Here is a 23,300-nt window from a genome sequence, read left to right as displayed (position 1 = left end):
TATTACTAAGTGAAGGAATCTGAAAAAGCCAAATGCTGTATGATTCCAACTCCAGGACATTCTGAAAAAGCAAAGCTATGGAGACAGGAGGAGGATCAGTCGTTGCCAGGGGAGACGGGGGTGGGGGGGCGGTCAGGAGAGGAAGGGATGAACGGAGGACTTTCAAGGCAGTGAGACGGCTCTGCATGATAACGATAACATTGGATACATGTCACGATACATTTATCCAAACCCACAGAAGATAGAAAACCAATATGGCGCCCTACTACAGACTAGGCCTAGGGTCAGTATGACCTAGGAGTATGGGATAGATTGGGACGAATGCATGACTCTGGTGGGGACACTGACAATGGGGAGGCTGTGTGTGCGAGGCAGGGCCAGACAATATAGGAGAAGTGTCTACTCTCCTCTCAATTTCGCTGTGAACCGAAAACTATCTTCAAAATACTTTATTAGGTAAGACATCAAACCCAAGGAAGGCCCATGGTTTAGTTAACAGTAGGATATCAAAGTCAATTTCCTGGTTTTGATAATACGGTATGGTTAAAGACGACACTGTCATTGAGGGAAGATGGGGGCCGGGTACCTGGGAAATCCACAGGACTGTATACAGTTTAGAATTATTTTAAAATAAAACTGTTTTCAATGAGATAAAGCCCCCATTTATTAATGTATAGGGAGACTACCACTGAGCCACCCAGCCTACGTAATCGAGAACAATCCTATTAACGGAGTTGTGGGGTCAAAGGAGCCCAACAGAGAGAGACAGAAAGCCGTGTGAGGTGACTCCCACCTGTGATCACCCTGCCGCATGGAGTGGCGCCTGAGCCTACATATTTGTGAGGAAGCCAGAGCTCAAGAGCCAGAGGGAAGGAACAAGTCCATGGAGTCTGGAGGCCCTTGGCTCCACAGACTCCTCTGGGACAAGTGTGTTCTCTGGCACTTGCTCAAGATTGATGGCGTTGGTTCCACCCTAGGGAACGCATTTTAATTACAGTTGCAAGAGGCGCACAGACACCTTCACTGCTCATGAATTCTCAGTGGTTTGATGGGCTTCCCCCCACGTTTTACAGTCCTGTCGATTTTAGGATGACTTGGAAATGCTTTTGGCATGAAGATGTCCTTCACAGATTTACTTGTAACAGCAAAAACTGGGAGCAACCAAACTGTCCAATTATGAGGGCCATGGGTAATTAAACTAGGATACTCATCCTAAAGCAGCCATTAAAAGTAGTTTTACAGTAAGTATATTTTCATGAAATGGAAAAAAAAAAAAAGTGGAACGCTGATTTTTCAAAAAGGCCATATTTATAATGTTCCAATCAGGAGGCTCTCCAGCCCTTCCACTAGGAGGTTATTCAAACTCAAAAGCGAAGTATTCTTGGCAAACCATCTGGCCACTCATTTAAGCTACGTTCTCTAACAGAGCTTTATCTGTGGTAAAACTGAAGTTTTAACCTCCACCCAAAAATGCTCGTTTACAGTATGACCTCGATTAGGTCTAAAAAAAAATACCATTTCCAAAAATTTTGCAAAGAAAGAGAACAAAAAGCACTTTCTAAGTCTTACAGAGTGAACACGTATTAATTTTATTTGTAAAATAAATAAATAAAAACATGTAATTTTAAAAGGCAATACAAGAGGTTGTCCTTATTACAGTGTTTCCTGACACAAATTGCATACTGCAAATTATATATCTGCATCTAGGAAAGCAAACTGGTTTCCTCTGGCAAGCTGCCTGCAACAGACTAGCCGTGTCTGTGCGATGATTGTGGGGTCTCACGTAGGATCGGTAAAACGGAGACACTAGATTCTTAGTCATATTTGCCATTGGTATGCAGAGGGAGCGTGCGAGCATGGATACCATGTATTTTTGGATTCTGATGAGAATTTTCTGCCACAAAGTGGACGCGAAAGGAAGAGAAGAAAGAGAAAGCAGTGGGCGGAGTAACGGCCCCGCAAAGATGTCCACGTCCTCACACCTGGAAGCTCCCATGACAAAAAGAAGGTGCAATTATAGGGGAGTCAAGGTTCTTAACTATCTGGCCTTAAGGTAAGGACGTTCTCCTGCGCCATCCAATGGGCCCACAGGTGAAATCACAAGGGTCCCCCCAGGGGAAAGGCAGAAGCGAGGCAGCGGAGGGAGAGAGGCGATGCTATGTTGCTGCCTTGGAAAATGGAGGGCTGGGGCCAAGAGCCACGGAACGCGGGCGGCCTCCAGAAGCCGGAAAAGGCTCGGGGATCGATTCTGTCCTCGAGCCTCCAGATGAAACACAGCCCTGCCATCGCCTTGCCTTTAACTCCAGGAGACCCGAGCTGGAATTAGCAAGTGGTCAGTAATAACGTGTGTAGTTTGAAGCTATGAGTTGGCGGTATCAGAGTAGCAACAGGAAAGTGATGGAGATTCGGGAAAAGAGAAGAGAAGGAAAGAGAAGAGTCCTCCCCTGTCAGCATGCGCGCGGTTGGCGGGAACCAACTTCGTTTTGCTCTGTCAGTCCCCGTCATGTGTCATGTCACTTACTAACTCGTGCTATGAGAGACCCTGACCCATAGGAGGTGAGAGGCCAAGGTCGGACTGAGCGGGTCCCACTCCAGCCGCGACACCGCCCGGTACGGAAGGTGCCGGTGAGAAGGCAGACATGACCCCAGGGACAGCTGCGCCCGGGAGCTCCTGAGACCCCAGCAGCAGACCACAGCGGCCTGATGGCAGCTCAAACCACCCCCAAATCCACTTCCCCTGCACAGAAGCCGAAGGTTCCACAAACCTGGGAGAGAGAACAGTGAGGATTTGGGAGCGGAGGGACTGTAGGGCTGTGTCTTGCTGGGGAAGGAAGACGCTTCCCGCTAAAAGCCCAGGAATGAATGGGAAGTCTAGCTCCAGTCCGGGGACGGGGGACGGAGAGGACGATAAAGAACTGGCAGGTCCCCTTCCTCATGGACGAAGCGAGAGCTGCCTCGGCTCACTGTTCCCAAGCACGTGACCTGCCCTAGTCTGCCGAAGTCTGCGCTCCCCCGAAGAAATGCCGGTGGCTGTGCAACGTGACATAAAGCTCTTCATTTTCATCACGTAAAAATCTGCACGATATCCGAAGAGCCCCCCGCGGACAGACCACCACTCCCTCAAGATGACAGGTGAGTCCCTCCTGAGAAACACAGGTCCACCGCGGCGATATTGAAGCCACAACACAAGCAACAGGTGCAGCCCACTCAGTCTTCCCCGTGAGCCTCTCCCTGCCCACGAGGAGTAAGGAGAAGACACGCGGAGAGAAGGCCACACCTCGGACCTTCCTCGATGTTCAAAGCACCTAAACCTTTAACCCTCTGGGCCATGTGGTTTCTTAACCACCTGAGGCAAGATCCTGAGACGTCATCTCACACAGAGCTGTTCTGAGCCTCAAAAGAGCTTGCTGGTGGTGGAGTCCAAGTCCCCTCCAAAGTGGTGACAACATGGCCTGGTCGGTAATCCAACAGTGACTGAAAGCTGCAGCTGTGGGCATGGCAGACAAGCCTAATAGGGGATCGGCTACCTTCTCTGGGGTTCAAGTTCTTCATCTGTCAGAGACGGATGATGGGATCTACTGTGGGGTAGGGGAGAGCTGACAGGAGAGAAACTCTCGGAACGGGGCAGGCATATAGTAGGTGCTCAATAAATGCAACTTGCAAGTGTGGTGGCCCACAGCCCCCCCACCTCCTACGTTCTCTGGGGTTCAGCGGTGGACACAGTTTTGACAAACGTGCTAGAGCACCGAGATTCCATTCTCACGTGTAGACGCAGCAGCAGCAGCAAGCTGCCAGCGCCAACAGAAGCTTCTAGCAAACACAGTCACTGGCCCACAGGTCCTACTGTCAGTAACTGTGGCAGAAGCCGCGGCCAAGGACATATTCAGCATCCACGTTCAGGGGATCTCAGCTCCGGCTATGACATGAATACGGACAGCCACCACCTCTGGAGCGGGCACCCCGCGGCCACCATCTCCAGGTCTCTCGCTGGGTATCGTCATGCCTGTCGTACCAGGGGACTGACCCGAGGCCATCTGGGATGCGGAAGCACTCCCCTTGTCCCGAGAGCTCACATCCTCTCCTCTATGCCCTCCAGGTGTGTGCAGTAAGCGCCTCTCTAGTCATGCATGGTCCCTGGACCTGGCTGCCAAAGGACAGAGAAATCCCACCCTTCTGGAAGGAGAGAGCACACCACCAAGTGCGCTACACCTCCGACTCTGTGCACACTAGCTAAGGGGCCCGGAAGTGAGGGGAACACCCCAAAATAAGGACAGCTTCACTAGGACAAGCGATGCCCTTCCAACGCGCCCTTGCACGCCACGTGCCGCGTCCTCTCACCTTGAAGGAGGCGTGCTGCTCCATGTGCCGCAGCAGCTGGGGCTTCTGGGCCGCCGTGTAGTCACACACCGTGCACTTGAACTGCTTCCCTGGAAAGGAGAGAAGAGAAGGTGAGCGTCCTTGGGCTAGCAGCTCCCGCGTGTGAATGCGGTGCCAGGCCCGGAGCCAGAGGAACAACGATCCCCTGGCCACGTGCGAGTCCAGAAGCTCTAGGGGAACGGCCTGCCCACACCCAGACCCCTGCCGACCACAGGCAGTGACAGAAGAGGGCTCGCCACGGAGGGAGAAGAGCAGCCAGCTCTGCCTAGGGAGGCCCCAGGAATGACACCACCGAGCGGGCTCTGAGAGTAAGCCAGTAAGCCACTGACCGGACGAAAGAGGAGCCCATCTGGGGAGCACAGAGGTGGGGACTGGAGCGGCTGCGGCTTCCTTCTGGGACCCGCAGCATGAGGTCTAGAGAGGGGCAGGCTCTGGCCCTGGAGAGGCTGCTGGACCATCTCCCAAGAGCACTGCGCAGTCCCGAGAGCCAGGAGAAGGCAGAAGGCCACTCAGCAAGGCGGCAGATCTGCGCTGGGCACGCCTGACCCTGGCAGGCGTGGAACCTGCAGAGGTGAGGGGCTGCTAGAAAGGCACTAACAGAGACGGAAAACACGGCTCTCTGGGAGGGTGAGGTAGCAACAGGCACATCCATTACTGGGATGAGCAGACCCATAATTCACCTGTTAAAACAAATGAACGGACATATGCGGGTGCTGCATTTTATACTCCCCCTGCCCTGGTTAGCACAGGGGCTAGCACACGGGGTTGGTATTACTGTGCTATACAACCTGTCATACCCAGGCACTCCACAGTTCTGTGGTCAACACTTCCATTCTCCTTCTAGAAGCATCCCTGCATATAACCTTCCTCTGTGGACTTCTGTAAACCTTTAATGCCACAATCGGTACCTTCCCCCACTGACCACTTCGTTCTTCTACCTCCTCTGCCCCTCCCTGATCTTGGGACTGAGTCTGCAGGGCCTCTGCCTAGCTGACCCAAATGTACTAATTTGGACTTTCTATCCTCCCCACCAAACGGGTCCCACCTCCAGACATCCAGTTCTTCGCCACCCAATCGTGAAGTCGGAGACTTGACGGCCTTCCTCAACATCCCCATGACCCCAACTGCAGTCACCTCGGTTTTTCAGCACCTGATTTCACCTCCTAAGTATCTCCCTATTTCTGTTTCAATACCTCCACACTGGTTCAGGCCCTCCTCATTTCTTTTCTGGACAAGGGCAAAAGCCTGTCTCCTGGCTTGCTCACCTTCAGGTAACTCCCCCATCCATCTGCCACTTGTCCACCCAACCATGCATCCCCACCCACTAACCACCCAGCCACTCGCCTGCCCGCTCTGTCTCCCTCCCGCTCCCTCTGTCCATCATCCGTCCATCCACGCGGATGCCCCATGCTCTATCCAGATGATGTGACACGTGAACTCTCCCACAGCCCTGCCTGCACATCCGCCAAGGACTCCGGCCGCAGAATGAAGCCGGAGCATGATCCAGAGGCCCTGAAGAACTGAACTAACTCCCCGCACCTGACCTTTTTCTCTGACTTCCGGTTTGCCTTTCCCTCTGACTTCCGGTTTGCCTTTCCCTCTGACTTCCGGTTTGCCTTTCCCTCTGACTTCCGGTTTGCCTTTCCCTCTGACTTCCGGTTTGCCTTTCCCTCTGTCAGGCTCCGGAACACAGAAATCTTTCAGTTCTGGGGACACTTTGGCAAGTCTTTCTTAACATCTTGCACGACTGGTGGGCACTGGCTTTCGGCATCTGGCCCATCTTCACTAGAACTCAAGCTAAATGACATCTCTGGCAGCTGGGCTAAGAGTGAGCCCTCTGCGTGCTCCCCCTGACCTTCTCCACACGCTCCTGTCGGTGCCCGACTCTGCAGCATCGCCCCTGCCTGCTCACAGGCCTGGGGCTGCCTCGGCTGCCCACAGGGACCGCGTCTCATTCATCCCCACATCCCCAGCGCCTGAAGGCATGGTTCACGCTGAACGTATCCTGTGCATTTTACTGACCTGGGCAAGGAACAGAAAGGAAATTCTGTGTATCTTACATGAATAACACTTTCAACAGTTAACAGCAAAATGGAAATTAAAGTATTTTAATACCATGAAACCATCATTCTAGATAAAAGAACCCCAAATTCCAGATTCCACTAATTCTCCAAGTCCGAAGTGTGGGAAAAACGTCTTCACATGTAAGGCAGACGCGTCATAATTACAGACCAAGAGACACTTGTGTTTATAAAGAGAGTCTCATCTTTTCTCACAGGGCCACACATTTCCGCATGTCTTAGAGATAACCGCTGCCCACCCCCCCCCCACTTCTTCACCAATTCCTGACCCACACGAATGCATCGTCATTGGGCCAGGGAGCCTGAGGAAAACAGTGTTGGGCTCCCCACTGTCTTAGCAGGGGCAGAAAGGCCGACACAGCTATTCTCCAAACTGATAAATATTTTCACTCATTACCAATACACATCACTCAATGAGCAAAAGACGAAGGGCTAAAAAGGTCCCCTGCAAGGGATAAATGGAATCACGTCGGTTGAGATGCAGAGTCAGCCTTCTACAGACAAACAAAGAAAGAACGCAGCTTCTAAAAGCCACGCTTCCTGCCCCGCCAGAAGCCTCAGAGACCCAGCAATAAATACTACAAATGTTTCAGCAACCTGCCAGCCCCCATCAAACAGGCCTGGGAGAGCACTTGACATAATCTTTAGCTGCCTAATTAAAATAATGCAATGGGGACCCGTGACTCGTCGTGAACGAGCAATGCCTGGTGACTGTCAGCTGATCTCTGTCAGGACGCTCCTGAGGACGGCAGGGAAAGAGGACCAGGAAACGCAGCACTGGCCCGAGGCTAGAGTGACCGTCAAGGGCTGGCCGCCCCATGTCTGTATCCGGATCACACGGCAGCCCAGGAAAAGAGAAGGATGATTACAAAAGAAAAAAGAGGCAGTCCTGGTAAGAAGTGAATCCATTTTCACAAACCTATCTGGCTAGCTCCACCCAGCGAGCTACTGTCCAGGAGCGGCTGGGCTCCGACTTGACGTCCATGACCTCAGCCACACACCCCTGAGCCTGGGGGGGGCAAGCCGTGCTAAGCCCTCTTACAGATGAGGAACAAGATTGGACCGTGAATCTGAGTAACCGCGGGGTTATGAAGTATCCGTGGCAGAGCCTGGATGCGGACAAGTCCCCATTCAGAGCCACGTAACAAGCCTTCAGCTCGTAAGGGCACGACATCAATGTCCCAAAGGGAACAAACAACTTATAACAGTGTGAATGGGTCTGTACCATAAAGGCCATCGCACAGGATGGTGACCCATGAGAAAGGAGTGCCCAAGAAGGGCCACTGGCGACGGAAGTGCGTTCTTTCAGGCTACGGGACGTTTTCCCCACACTTCAGACTTGGAGAATAAGTGGAATCTGAGTGACCCTGGGCTTTCTTCTCTGCAGCTCGGAGGCTTCAGCATGGGGAGGTCATGCTCCAAGTATGGACTCCGACAGCGGGTGGCAAGCACTTTAAAAGCAGCTCTGAAGAGATGAGGCCAGGGCACATGCAGGTGACCTAGCGGGGGGCGGGGGGGGGGGGGTTCTCCACCAAGGCCACTCGGCACAGCTGTGGCAGCGCCCCTCCAGCCCTACCTCTGGTGTTCTCCCTGGTGTTCTCCGGGACAATTCAGGGATGAGTCTAATTAAGCCAGCCTAAAATAACAAACCTTAACCAGGAAAACTAAGAACAGGGGAAAGGGATAAAGTATGACCAAGTATAACGGCAAAGAGGCTACAGGAGGCCCTCCTCATCTCGCTCCCCAGCAATCTCGCTGACCTTCCCTCCACTGCAGCAAGCTGTGGGCCCTGCAATGGCCGGCAGGAGCCCTGAAGGCGGATTCCCGGCTCCTTCTCTAAGCTCCCGAGCGATGCCCCTGCCCCCGCCCTCCACTCTGAGGACACAGCACGCCACCACTCAGACCTCGGCACTGGCTGCCCCCTGGCCTGGGAGGCCTTCCCAAATCCCCCCCCTCCCCACCATCCCGTTTATAACCGGAGTCGCTTTTAGAGACTCACGTTCGGAATTCCTCACCTCGTAACGTTTTCACGTTGAGACTGAATTGTCTCATATTCCTATTTTCCTTTGCCTTTCTCAAGGTTCTCAGTATGAGCTATTTTCAAACCTCAACTGGACCGTGCCACAGATTTTACTGATTAATCTTATCATTTAGCTTCACAACAGTGGGGGTTTGCAGTTTCGTTCTGCTGGTCTTGCTTCCTCTCCTGTTGTCTCCAAGTGACTCATCGCCTCACCTCTGGCGGGTCGGTCTGGCACCTTCGCTGCGTTGTGGGTCCCCTGGGGACAGGGATGGCACACCTCTCCTTCTGGTCCCTGGGTCTCCTCCCTGGGTCCAGCAGGGAGCACACGCTGGCTGCAGGGCTAGCGGTGAGTGACAGGAGAGCCCCAATGGGGTGACTGCCCCGCCACGTCCCCTCTCTCCCCGTAACAGCCACCGCAAGAGGAAACAAAATGAAAACAGGCATCTGTGAGGAAGTGACAGTCAAGGTAAGACGGGAGAGTGGGGAAGACCAAGCCACATGAAGAGGAGGTGAAGAGTCTGGGAAGAAGTAAGCAGACACACGGAGACCCTGAGTCTCTATGGGAGCTCCCACAGTACCGTGATCACAAAGGCCCCCTTTCTGCTCCAGCAACTGCCAAAGGGTTTCTGTCAAGTGCAGCCGAAAGAGACCCAACAGATGTTGGATGAATCAGTTAGCGCACGAGTGGGAGCCACCGAGACCCCAGAAAGCAAACAGAGAAAAACAGCACATCAACAACTCATCGAGAGGGGATTAATTAATTTCATTCATCAAAAGTCCACCAGATCGAACACTTACATCGAACACTATGAACCAGCCAATGTTCTATAAATGCAGATTAATCCATCCATCCACTGAACCCTCGAATTTACCTGTTCAATTGCGAGTTATCAGAAAACTAAGAAGGACAGTGACATGGTGAGATCTGACACACATTACACCAAGAAACGGACCGTCTCTAATAACATGAGGCACCAAACGTTGAACGAGCGAAGCTGGAGTGCTTCCATGTATCTGGCACAATTTCCTGAAAGCAGTAAGTTGGCAGCGTGACCCATGATTAACACCACCGAGACAAAATAGCCATCCTGCTCCCGGGAATGTGTCCTAAGGAATTAATTCAAAGGCAACTAGAAGTTCATATTCAAGAAAGGGCTCCTTGCGAGTAAGTTTTAATGAGGAGAAAACAGAAAATAATACACTGTCCAAAAGTAAGGGACTGGTTATGCAGCTCATGGATGGCCCACGACCTTAGTGAGACATTACAAACCCCCAAATGTAATATTCATGGGCCCTGTGGCAACAAGCAACAAGTACAATCATTAATTTTAAGGCTGGAAGAATGTGAGCGATGCTTTAACTACAACTATACAATCATTCCGTAGGAACACAAATAATGCCTGAAAAAGATTTTTTTTTAAAAAAGTAGGGCTCCACGCCCAGCACGGAACCCAACACAGGACTTGAACTCATGACCCTGAGTTTAAGTAAGACCTGGGCTGAGATCAAGAATCAGACGCTACATGGACTGGGCCACCCAAGTACCCCGAAAAATAATTTTTAAAAGAATAAAATTTATGTTGGGTGATGGAATTGTGGGCACAATTACAGAAAGGAATTAGATCTTTCCAACTGTTGCTTTAATGTTTTCTGTGCAACAGAATAGCATTTTGGATAAATCAGCAACCATCTCTGAAAGGCTGGGATGTTCCAGCCCATCTCCTATGACATACAATTACCAAGACAGATCTTTCAACATGGAGCCATACAATGGTATCAGCGGTTCCTGAACTTGATGTTCAAGAGAGTTCATGGTCTTTTAAAGTGCTGCCCCAGCCTTGCCTAGCTGTACGCTGATTTACAATTGTTCCCTCTGGGCAGGCATCTTTGCCCATCTTCTTCACAAAGACAAGACAGTGGCGTAATTTGGTGGCTAATCTCAGAGGTGGTCATTTCTTATCTTCTTGGGGAAGATTTAACTCTTGCCAACAGTCAGAAGTCATTCTGAGCGAGGAGGGCAAGAGAGAGAAGAATCATAGCACTTTCTGGAGAAACACTCTTGAGGAGAGCCCTCTGAGCGACTACAAGAACACTGCCGCGGTGAAGAAGGCAAACTGCAGGGACAAAGTCTTCCCGGCCACAGGCCACAGCATTTACAATCTCTGTTATGCAGGACACTCTTACTTGACCCTGAGGCCCAGAGGTTAAAGGTCAGAATCGTAACAACCTAGATGAACCTCACAAATAATGTTAAAGGGAAGAAGCCAGACACAAAAGAACATGTATTATGTGAATCAGTTTACATGACGTTTAAAGACCGGCAGGATCCAGTTAAAGCATTAGAGATCCGGGCAGCTGCCACCCTGAGGAGGAGAGGAGATGGCTGGGGGGAGGGTAAGGCAGACTGCAGAGGGGCTGGCAGTGTCCTGTGTCTGATCCCGGGACGTGGCGATGTCGGTGAACTGCCTTTATGACAACCAGTCAGCTGTGTGTTTTTACATGTGTATGATACTTTAATTTTAAAAAGGTAAGGGGGGGAAAGAAAAGAAAACCACCACCCCAAGAACAAAAAAGGCTACCTTCCCAAGAAGGGGCTCAGGAACTGGTGCCTAATGAGTTCAAGAAAGAAAAGACGCATCAGGCGGTTCAGAGAGAAAGTCAGGGGTTGCTGAGCACCGTCCGTGGACTACCCGGCTGCGGCTGCAGGCGGTAAGGAAGAAGATACCACGCAATCACCTGCCCCTGAGACTTTCAGTTCGGCATCTTTCTGGGAGCCAGGCTGGCTGGAGACTTCCCATGGCAGACACTGCAGCTTGCTCTGGAAGCACCATGTTTTACCACCAGCTTCTAGTTCCTCAAAAGGTATCATCCCGTACAGCTCCCCTTCAAAGACAGCCCTCCGTCCTCCCATTTCTCTTGGCAGGAGTCTGTTTCTCTGGTAACGTGAGCTCTTCGGCCCTCATTCCACAACTGACAGGCTGATGGAACAAGCTGACCCCTGACCTTGGAGCCCTGGCTGGACCTGGTGACAGGACCAGGACATTGCCTGAATGCAAGTAGCACCAGACAGGAAAGGAAAGAACTGGGTCTGGTGTCCAGTGACCCTGAGCTGTACCCTTTACTGAGGTCTTACTCAGCCTGGCATGTCAGCATAGAGAGGACAGGATCTGGAGGGGGGTAGCTAGTGGGAAGTAAGGTTCTTGCCACTCTGCCTTGAGTTAGACGAGGAGAGAGTTGTCCCCAGCCCCAAGGGACATGAGATTGCCCTCCCTGCTGAAGTTCTTTCTGCTTTGGATGGAAAGATGAATGTGCAAGAGAGAGGCCAGGAGAGCCAGCAGAGCAGCGGCCTTGCTGCAGAGTCTGTGCTCACGCAGAAGCCATCCCAAGGACACGGGGGCAGCATTTACCCCACACCTGCTGGGAGCTGTTGGGGGGTGGGGGGCTCCTGCTGACCCCCAGCCTGCTGACCAGCCCTTAGAAAATGCACGGTTACCTGGTGAGGGTGTGGAGGAAAGGGAACCCTCATGCTCTGTTGGTGGGAATGTAAAAAGGTGCAACCACCATGCAAAACAATATGGAGGTTCCTCAAAAAAATTAAAAACAGATCTTCCCTACCATCTACTATTTGCTACCCAGCAATTCCACTACTGGGTATACACCCAAAGCAACAAGATTTCACAGAGCCATCTGCACTCCCAACTTCATCACAGCATTGCTCACAATCGTCAAGACCTGGAACCCAGCCAATGCTATCAACGAAGGAATGGATAATGAGGAAGTGGCATACACACACCACGGAATATTACCCAGCCACGAGAAAGGAGAACATCTTGCCATTTGCCACCACAGAAATGGACCCGGAGGGCATTATGCTATGTGAGGTAAGTCAGATAAAGACAGGCAAGTGCTATCTTCCCTTCTCTGTGGAATCTGAAAAATGTCAAACAAAAAAAACACAGTAAAATGGTGGCTACCGGGGGATAGGGGGGTAAAAACAGGTGTCAAAGGGCTCAAACCTACAAGTAGTAGTAAATAAGCTGCAGTGGGCGAATGCACAGTAAAATGTAAACACACAACACTGTACTCTAATGCAACGGGATGAATGTCGCGACAACAGCAGTGTCACTCCGCAGCAGACCACGCGTCGGACGCCTTCACTGTAACTCCGTGCCGTGATGGAGGTTAACTCCACTTACCGTGGCGACCAATGCACATTATATACACTATACCCAATCCCTGTGTTGCACACCTTCAACAAACATAATGTTATGTCAATTACATCTCAAACTAGAAAAATACACTTACAAAAAAAAAAAAAGAAAATGCACAGCAGCTGTCGGCTTCCTTTGTGTCTTGCTACACCCTCTTCTGCTCGACGAGCTTCCCTGAGGACTGTTCCAGCTGCTTAGTTACTCTAGAGCTCCACAAGAAGGCAGGAGCAGGTGCAATGGTAGGAAAATCACAAACCATCCTGTGAAAATGAAACCACGCCCTTTGTCTTCTGGCATTTGGAGTCCATCGGCACAAAGAAAGCGACGGACAACTGCTTCTGACTTAAGGCACCTTGTTTGAAAACCTGTTAAATCACTCCTGCCAAATCAAATTTCACATGTACCGCAAACTTGAAGGAGCACTAAAATACTTAAACAAATGTGCGTAAATTGGAACTATTACTAGTAATATCTAGAGGCATTAAAGTGAAAATATCTCATGATGACTGCTGATCCAGCCTTAACGGCAAACGGTGACACTCTGCATAAGTAAATTTATCAGAACACTGACTTCACCTTTTTTCAACACCGATATTCTTCAAGCATTGACTCTTGCACTGTGTCTTCCTAATGAGAGAGTGTCGGAGAGAAAAGAAACGGGATCTTTCCTAAATGACGTAGATGACATAGATTAAGCGCTATAACCATCCATCCTTGCGCTGTGTCCACAGTTGCTGAGAACAAGAGAACACCGACCCCAGGGGAGACAGGCACATCTACCCAACACCTAGAATGAACACACTTAATATGACCCCAAGTAATCTTCCTACAACCCTACTATAGTAGGTAACGCCCTCCCCACAAAGACATCCAGGTCCCAGTTCATAGAGCCTATTACCTTCCATGGCAAGAGGGATCTGGCAGACGTGACCAGGTTAAGGCTTTTGAGATAGATTATCCTCTGTGACCCAGGTGGGCTCAGTGAAATCATAAGGATCCTTAGGGAAGACAGACAGGAGGATCAGGGTCATGTCACAGAGGAGATGTGATAATGGAAGCAGAGGGACAGCCAGGTCCAAAAGGCCTTGCCACTGCCTTTGCACATGGAGTCAGGGGTTCAAAAGAGCCAAAAGATTCGGGCAGACTCTAGAAGCTCGACAGGCTAGAAACAGAGTCTCCCCTAGAGCCTCCGGAAAGAAGGCAGCCATGCTGACAACCTGATTTTGGATTTCTGAAGTTCAGAGCGGTCCCATCACAAATCTGTGCTGATTTAAGCCAGTAAACATGTAGTCAGTCGTCTGTTACAGCAGCCACGGGAAACAAACGGGGACAATGCAGCACGGGTTCAAGGTCATACAGGCAGGAAGCGGTTCCAACCTGGGTCTGCCCTGCCGCTTCTCCACACGGCCCAGCCCACCGGGGTGTGCTGCCGAAGGTAAGAAGAGCTCCCATAGGAAGCGTGACGCGCAGCAGCCGGCAGTTTGCGGAGCCCCGTCTGCACAGCCCTCCCATCTGCAGGGACTTGTACAATGGCAAATCAGGACAGAAATAGCCACGGCAGTAAAAATACAGTTAAAGAAGCCTCCATGCTTTCTTCAAGGGCTGAACTTCAGGCAACAGCAGACTTAAGAGACAGACGGTTCTCTGTAATTAGCCATCAGTTCTGATACAAGGAGGAATGCATCAACATCAGGCATGGAAAGAGACAGAAGGCAGCCCAGAGCCAGAGAAAAGAACAGGACCGAGGTTACAGATGCTGGTCCAGGCGTCTGCAACCTGCCGCTGAGAGCCCTCCACCCCGGTGAGGTTTCTGGTCACCCAGCCTTCTGCGACAGTCAGATCTATAGTCTAAGCTGACTCTTCAGGAAGCTGCATGGCTCGTTTTATCCCAGGGGCTGTCATTCTCATGGTTTAGAAAGACCTGAGAAGAACTTCAGGTGGACCCAGACAGGGTGTACCCAGAGCGTGGCACAAACATCAGCCCGCCCCCTGCTGTCCATCACCCAGACACCTGCGGGGACAGTGAGCCTCAGACACCCACCATGTCCATGCCCCCTTCACCTTGACTCCAGGGTGAGCTGGCCGAAGGGTAAGAGGGACAAGGATGCTGTGCAGAGACCAGTCTCGCTGAAGCCTCATACACGAACTTGGAAGGATGGACCACCTGGTTGCTCAGATACCATCTTCTACTGAAGAGCTTCCTGGCTCCAGAGTGCATGCTTTTAGAAGTAAAAAGACCACGGGTAAGTGGGGCTACTTTATCTGACAAGGACTCTGCTTGTAGAGGAAGGAGGAGAAAAATAACCATACTTACACCTAGAATATTTCCATATGTAGCCATAGGATCTCTTATTAGAAACTGAAGGAGCCTGGGGAAAAATGGTACTTCCTCCACTCAGACCTAAGTTCCACACTCGACTCTCCACTTGTCTAATTATGATGCACACAAGAGTGCTTGAAGCTCGGAGAATTCCTCTTTGTAAGTTTTACCAGAAAACTTCTTAACTCAAGTGTATGAGGGCAGGTTGGATGGGGCTGGGGAGGACCCACAGGAATCAACACTGAGCTAAAGAGCTTTTTATTCATGACTAGGGGATTCTCGATGGATTACGTAACAGGAAAACACTGCGCCATCTCACCTGCCCCACGTGCTGGGGGCAGCAGATTCCTGGGAAAGCCTCTACACCACACACGCAGAGGCCCTCTTTAACGTCAAAAAGGGAAAAATGCGCTACAGCATGATTTTGCATGAAATTCTCTCACACTGCTGGCATACACGCAAAGGGTTTAATCAGGCCCTTACGAGATCTATGCGTCTCTTTGTACATATAGACTAGCAAACCTTTTTAATGGAAACCTCCGCCCATCCTGACCTCTCCCCTCTAAAGCAGAGTAATGAGCTCCTCTGGGAAACAAGCGTGCATAAACAGGAGCACATCCCTTCAAGGAAGCCCATAAATGTGAAAACACGGATCTACACGCAGGCGAAAGGACAGGACGGTCACTCAGTTCCTTTTTACTTAATTGAGAGCAGGAAGATTCATTTAATAGTGAGTTCCTCCACCATATTTTAAAACACCCAATTCACAGGCATATGATGTAATACAATATCTGAAAGCGGAGAGGCAGAAAAGGAATTTGCACTTTTCAAGAGCTTCCACATTCCAACGACTGTCTACAAGGCACTTTACGTTTTCTTCACTCTTTCAGCCCACAAACATTTATTGAGCACCTACTGTAAGCCAGGCGTCGCTCGAAGTGCTGGGGTACAAAACGAAGCAAATGCAATAAGTCAAGAGTCCCCACGTGACGAGCTTACAGTCGAGTGAAGACCTGGAAAATCATGAACAAGGAAATTACAATGCCCAGGAGAGGCAGAGAGGTCTAAGAAGAAAGAGAGAAGGGCACGGACCTGGCGAGTATGAAAACAGCAAAGAGGTGGACGCCTCTGGAGAGGAGAGAGCCAGAGGAGAGGCGCGGTGAGGAGGGTGGAGACCGAGGGGTGAGGGGGAGGCTCAGTCAGGCCCGTCGCTCTGGCCGCGGTCTGAGAGCTGACCATGGGGGCAAGGCCAGAAGCAGGGAGAGCATCGGGCGGCAACAGCAAGAAAGGAGGCACGAGGCTGAGGCGGCACTGACAAATGTCACTCCACAAGGACGCTGGGAGGGGAAACTGAAGGAGAACATGCAGAAGGGGCTAACGGGCAGGCCGTGGGCAGGGTGTGAGTGAGACAGTCAACAATGACCTGAGCTGCTGGCCCAGGTGACCGTCAAGGAGTGGCCACTGACGGACACGTGGACGGGAGGGGTCAGCCAACCTTGGTACCCCCAGGGCCAAACCCAGCCTGTTTCTGTGCAGCTGGGAGTTCCGAATGGCTTTTACATTTTTCAAGGTTTATGGGAAAAAAAAACAAATCAAAAAGAAGACAATACAGCAGGAACCACATGTGGCAGTCAAAATCTCAAATATTTCTTACATTTTTTCCCCCAAGTTTGGTGACCCCTGGCCCGCAGGAGACACAGGTCTGGGGCAGATGGGGAGCGGACGCTGCACAGGCTAAGTCTGAGGTGACTTTAGACGTGCAGGTGCAGATGCTGAATGGGCAGCTGGGCTGGTGGAGCCTGGGGGAGAGGACGGGGCTGGCAGCGGAAGCCGGGAAGCCTTCCACACGACTAGTGTGTGAGCACGGGGGGAACGCGGACAGGCGCTAGGGGACGAGCACAGAAGTGTGCGGACTTCAGAGAGCGGGAGGTCACAGCTAAGGCGGTCCCAGGAAAGGAGACCAAGAAGGAACAGCCAAAACGGCAGCGGAGCCCAAGCGAGTAGGGGGCACTTCCTGTCATTGGATCCTCAAGCCCGTCAGGCACAGGGCCATACTGATCCCTGTTTGATAAGGAAACTGAGGTTCAGCAAAGTGACCTGACCAAGGCCACCCTATGAGGCAGTGGCAAGCAAGACTACAAAACTCGGGCCTCTGTCACCTTGCCTACCCCACATCGCTTCTCTGTGGGACAAGCTGTTGAACTGTTACCAGTACAACAGATCCACTAAAAACCAAGTCCTCCCAGGCAGGTTTTAAAGCAATGTTTGCTTCCAAATAAAGAGCTAATTCTACGTTTAGAGGCTCACAGCCTCATCAAAGCAACCAAACCCCTAGCACCAGCACTATCCCTGAGGAACTCAAGGCCCATGTGATGGTCACACAGCTCACAAGGGCATCCCCGTGTGGGTGATCATGCTCTCCTTTGGTGGAGCGAAAGGTTTTTGTTTTGTTTTGTTTTGCTTTGTTTTTTACTTGACCAGTTTCTAAGTTTATCCAAAGGAGTAAGAGATAAATGAGAAAAACTAAGAAATGTCCATAAAAAACAAAAAGGAGTAACATGTGTACATGATCACATTTATTATAAAAAAAGCACCTAATAAAACAATATACTAGAACAGATACTACTGAACAGACCAAAATCTCAAAACGTGCCCACCATCTTGAGAGACTGGCATTCCAAAATAAAAGGAAAAGGACTGACTTCCCTACCAAATATGCTGAATCAACTGAAAATTGTTTAAAAAATATATCAAAACCACACACCACATACCAAAATAAATTTGAAGAATATTAATTTTAATAAATGTTATGAACTATAAAAGTAGAACTTGACAAAGTACAAAAGTACAAAAGTTTCTCCTAAGATGAGGGAGGTTTCTTTAAACACAGAAAATCATGAAGAAAAAAAATAATATCAAAACCACATCAAGATATCACCTTAATCCAGTCAGAATGGCAAAAACCGACAAACCAAGAAACAACAAATGTTGTTGAGGATGCAAAGAAAGGGGAACCCTCTTACACTGCTGGTGGGAATGCAAGTTGGTGCAGCCACTTTGGAAAACAGTGTGGAGATTCCTTAAAAAATTAAAAATAGAGCTTCCCTATGACCCTGCAATTGCAATACTGGGTATTTGCCCCGAAGATACAGATGTAGTAAAAAGAAGGGTCACATGTACCCCAATATTCACAGAAGCAATGGCCACAATAGCCAAACTGTGGAAAGAGCCAAGATGCCCTTCAACAGGTGAATGGATAAAGATATGGTCCATATATACTATGGAGTACTATGCCTCCATCAGGAAGGATGAATACCCAACTTTTATATCAACATGGACGGGACTGGAAGAGATTATGCTGAGTAAAATAAGTCAAGCAGAAAGAGTCAATTATCATACGGTTTCGCTTTATTTGTGGAGCATAAGGAATAACATGGAGGACATGAGGAGAAGGAAAGGAAAAGTGAATTGGGGGAAATCGGAGGGGGAGACAAACCATGGGAAATAAACTGAGGGTTTTAGAAGGGAGGGAGTGGGGGGATGGGTTAGCCTGGTGGTGGATACGGGGGAGAGCTCGGATCGCAGGGAGCACTGGATGCAAACAATGAATCGTGGAACACGACATCAAAAACTAATGATGTGGTGACTAACACAACATAATAAAAAATTAAATAAAAAATAATTGTGACTGTCTTATGTAAAATAACAATAATAAAGGATAGGACTGGTAAGCTTAAATATGCAAGGCTATTTAACTTCTTTTTATAAAAAGATGTGTCAAATTAAACGTAAAGGCAAATGTTAAGTTACAGGGAAATATTTACACAATATGACAAACCCCTGAGATACAGAAAGCTTTTAGGAATCCTCAAAATACAATGTGAGTGCTACCAAAAATGTGGGTAGGAGATGGAACTAAGCTTTTGTTCTAAGCTTTTTTAAAATTGGAAAGAAAAAGGAGGGCCAGCGGTTTAGTTACAGCTGAAGAGCAGATCGCCCTGGAGCTGGAACACCGGCCTGGCACACCACGTACCCAGCTGGCCTTCAAGAAAACATGAGACCAAGGGAAGTCCTGGTAGCCCTGGGGAAGCCGGGACCGCCAGGTGAAGCCATAATGCCCCATGTCACAGAGCATGGGCCGAGAGAGACCCAGGGGCTGTCGAGATCTCGCATCCTTATCCTGTCCCACCAAACTCGGACCCACGTGGGGCAGGAAGGGGGTGCACCGAGGCAGCAGGACTCCCCCATCCTGGTGCTATTCTCAGGGCGCCTAACACATGATGCCTTTCTTGCCAGACTGGTGAGTGTCTGAAAACAAGACATGACTTTACAGATGCCTCAAACTCCAAAAAATGTCAGGGGAAGAAAAAAAAAAAAAAGAAAAGAATCAATCCAAATTTCCTGTTTTGTTAAAAATATTTCATGTCTGGGGCGCCTGGGTGGCTCAATGGGTTAAAACCTCTGCCTTCGGCTCCTGGGATGGAGACCCGCATCCACTCTCTGCTCAGCGGGGGGCCTCTCCCTCTCTCTCTCTCTCTGCCTACTTGTGATCTCTCTCTCTGTGTCTAATAAATAATAAAATCTTAAAAAAAAAAATTCATGTCTGCAAGGCCTTCCCTTCTGGAGGGTCGTCTCACCGCTTCGAGGACACACCATCACCATCTGAGCTCCCTTCCCGGCTGAAGGGCTCAGGGAAGCAAGTGAAGTGAGAGGTCGACGGGCTGCGTGTGTCACCGTCACCTCAGCCCTCCCTCCACATCCGACAGCAGTCAGTCCAGGCCCCCGATTAGACACACAATCTCCTTGAATCCCTGCAGGCCAGAACCCAGACCTCTGAGCCAGGCATGAGGCCACAGCACCCCAAGATGCCCCCCAGACACCACCACCACAGCCCAGGGGACACCCCAGACTTCCTGGCGCTGACAACTGCTACTTCCCATTAGCGGCACTGTATTATCTGGGATTTCAGTGTATCATTGCTTCCAAGTCAAGAAATACCAGTAAGCCTTATTGTTTGTGGAGGTACAGAATTCATGAACAATTACATGATTTAATGTTTTCATTACTCAGGGTAAGTCTGCTTTACTGTCACTGCATTTTTAATTATTTTGCTTACAGATTTTCTTATTTACAGCACACTGCTTAGGTCTGAACAGTTACAACTCTGGCCTTCATGAGCCTTAGGCAAGCCCTGGATCTTTAGTTCTAACGAAGCCTAGCTAAGCGCGCAGCCTCTCCATTAGCCCCTCAAGCTCACCCAGATGCACAAACAACAGGATGGATTCCCTAGAACATTCTTAAAATACAGGTATGACCTAATGGCTATCATCCTGTAAGTTCTAAAATCACAAATAATTGTTGAAATCAATCCAATTTTTAGAGTGAACTCCAATTTTTGTAAGTAATTGTGCTAAAATAGAAATATATTTATAAATATGATTTACTAATATTATTACATAAAATAATAACAAGACCTTCCCACAAGTGGGGTTTTTAAAGGAAAATAAAAAATGCTAAAACAGCTTTTTTGGTTTAGCTGCCTGTCTTCCTTTTTTCTCTAATTTACATTTAATTAGCCAACATACAGCACATCTTTAGTTTTAATGTAGTGTTCAGTGATTGAATAGTTGCGTATAACACCCAGTGCTCATCACAACATGTGCCCTCCCTAATACCCACCACAGGGCTCCCCTATGAAACCCTCAGATTGTTTCCCGGAGTCCAGAGTCTTTCACGGTTTGTCCGCCTCTCTGATTTCTCTCCCTTTGGATTTCCCTCCCTTCCCCCACGTTCCTCCATGTTATTCCTTATGTTCCACATATGAGTGAAACCATATAATTATCTTTCTCTGCTTGACTTATTTCACTCAGCTTAATCCCCACCAATTCCATCCATGTTGATGCAAACAGTGGGCATTCATCTTTTCTGATGGCTGCGTAATATTCCATTGTGTATATGGATCACATATTCTTTATCCATTCGTCTGCTGAAGGACAACTCAGCTCCTTCCACAATGTGGCTATTGTGGACATTGCTGCTATGAACACTGGGGTGCATATGGCCTTTCTTTTCACTACATCTGTAACTATGCAGTAAATACCTAGTAGTGCAATTGTGAGATCATGGGGTAGCTTTATTTTAAACTTCCTGAGGAACCTCCATACTGTTTCCGAGAGTGGCTGCACCAGACTGCGATCCCACCAACAGTGTTAGAGGGTTCTTTTCCTCCACATCCCCAACATTTGCTGTTCCCTGTCTAATTAACTTTAGCCACTCTAACTGGTGGAAGGTGGTACCTCATTGTGGCTTTAATTTGTACTTCCCTGACGACTAGTGATACAGAGCATTTTTTCATGTGTCTATTGGCCATTTATATGTCTTCATTGGAGAAGTGTCTGTTCATGTCTTCTGCCCATTTCTTGACTGGATTATCTGTTTTTTGGGTCTTGAGTTTGATAAATTCTTCATAGATCTTAGAAACCTAAATGCCTATCTTCCTATAGTAATTCTGCTTTCCTTTCCTCCATCCTGCCCCTGCTCCATTGGCCACTGTCACCACTGCCCACCACCCCTCCTGCCCCCAGCAACTCACACCCTTCTCCCCAAGGCTGCTGAGCCCCTTCCATTGCAACAACCACCTTAATCATGGCTCGCATACTTCTCTTCCTCCCCACTAGGCTATAAACTCCTTGGTGGCAGAAACTGTTCCTTACTGACCCCATACCCCAGGGAGGACTAGGACATAGTAAGAACTCAATCAATAGTTCTTAAGAATGAATGAAATTAGAAATCTACTCAAGTGTACTTCACATTTGATCTTGAGATCAAATCTGTCCAAGTATTGTTCTTATTTTACACTGAGCCCCATTCTGGACTGAGTAAAAACCCTGAGGTGGCTTGGATGATAAGCATCCACTAGGAAACATCAGGTCAGATGTGATCATGGCTGCCCCTCCAGGTCCTCAGGTTCAGGTGTGGATGGAGGGCTGAAGAGGACTAAAACTTCCAGATCAAGGCTTCCTGAGGGTACCTTATTCCCGGAAGCAGCATCCCCTCCACACCCACCCACACACGCACATAAGCACGCGCACACATGCACACACACCCAGCACTGGGGGAGGTCAGGCAGGGCTCTAGTCCTGAGCATGGGACAAGAGGAAGCAGGGAGATCTTTCTGTTCTTTCAGAACTGAAATTCTAAAAGACCCAGCTCTTTCTTGCCTGCGGACACATGCGCTATTTCTGCTGGACTTGGAATGTCAGCTTCCAACTCCACTTTCGAGAGGGAAAAAAAAACTAATTATGCTATGGAGTCATTTACTTACCGTCAGCTGTGTGAAGGAGCTTGTGACTTTTCAATGTTCCTTTCGATTTGAATTTCTTGCCACACATGTCACACAGGTGGGTCTTCTCAGTGCTGTGACGATTCATATGAGCCTTGAGGTTACTCTTGCTGCGAGTGGCGTATTCACACAGAGAACATTTGAAGGGTTTCACACCTACCAGAGGAGGGGGAAATACATACATGTATATATAATTAAATCACACGGACACACACAGAGACACACCCTACATATGTGTGTGCATGTGTGTGCACACCCACATCGAACAAAGCAGTGCACTTGCCTGTCCCTAGACAACCCACACACGGGCCTGGCCAAGCTCTCCTCCATGCTGCTCTGCCCGACAGCCAAGCCCTGTCCTCCTGGATCCGCCAGGACTTCCCCCGTGCAGCTTGTTCTGGCTTGCCCAAGCCAAGGCCCCTGCTGCCCTCTCAGTGTCCCCACGTCCTGAAGCCCCGCTAGCCGAGCCGCTAGAGCGCACTGTGAGTCATCGGCACCCACCCCTCCCCGCAGCCCCGGAGCTCCTCGCTGGCAGAGCGTGTTCTGCAGCCCACAACCATGACATCGCACTGAACCGAGAGAAGCTGACCCACGTGAGAGTCAACAAGGGCCTGAGCAGAAATCAATGGGATCGGCCCCCAGGATCAGCGGGGAAAGCACATTTCCATAAACTGAGCAGAGCCTTAGGACACGTGCTGCTGGTAGGCTAAAGGCTTGGACTGTGAGGCATCCTGGCTGCTCCCCCTTCACTCGACAGACACCTACTGAGGGCCTCCTCTGGAGCACTCACTCCCTGAAGGGTTCTGAAGATGAGAAGCCATGGTGTCTGTCGCCGCCCAGAGGGAGTTGCAAAACAAAAAGAACGTGAGACCCAGAGTAACGTGTACAGGAGGAGGGACACGGTGCCCAATCCTGAGCACGGGGAGGACCGACACACTGCGCGCCC

General features: G+C 49.7%; 1 protein-coding gene across 3 annotated transcripts in view; it reads right to left on the bottom strand.

Annotated features, from left to right (window-relative positions):
- ZFAT (zinc finger and AT-hook domain containing) overlaps window positions 1-23,300 on the bottom strand; it is a 183,147-nt gene that overhangs the window by 63,448 nt on the left and 96,399 nt on the right. For all 3 annotated transcript variants that reach the window (XM_082721605.1, XM_082721606.1, XM_082721607.1), the window contains exons 10-11: window positions 22,337-22,510; window positions 4,339-4,427 (exon numbers count right to left, since the gene is read on the bottom strand). In XM_082721605.1, coding sequence (XP_082577731.1) covers window positions 4,339-4,427; window positions 22,337-22,510 — 263 coding nt within the window. The remainder of the gene's footprint in view (window positions 1-4,338; window positions 4,428-22,336; window positions 22,511-23,300) is intronic.

Source organism: Mustela nivalis, assembly GCF_964662115.1.
Source record: "Mustela nivalis genome assembly, chromosome: 2".
NCBI classification, from domain to species: Eukaryota; Metazoa; Chordata; class Mammalia; order Carnivora; family Mustelidae; genus Mustela; species Mustela nivalis.
The sequence above is the reverse complement of the archived record's forward strand: the minus strand, read 5'-3'. Positions and strand labels throughout refer to the sequence as shown.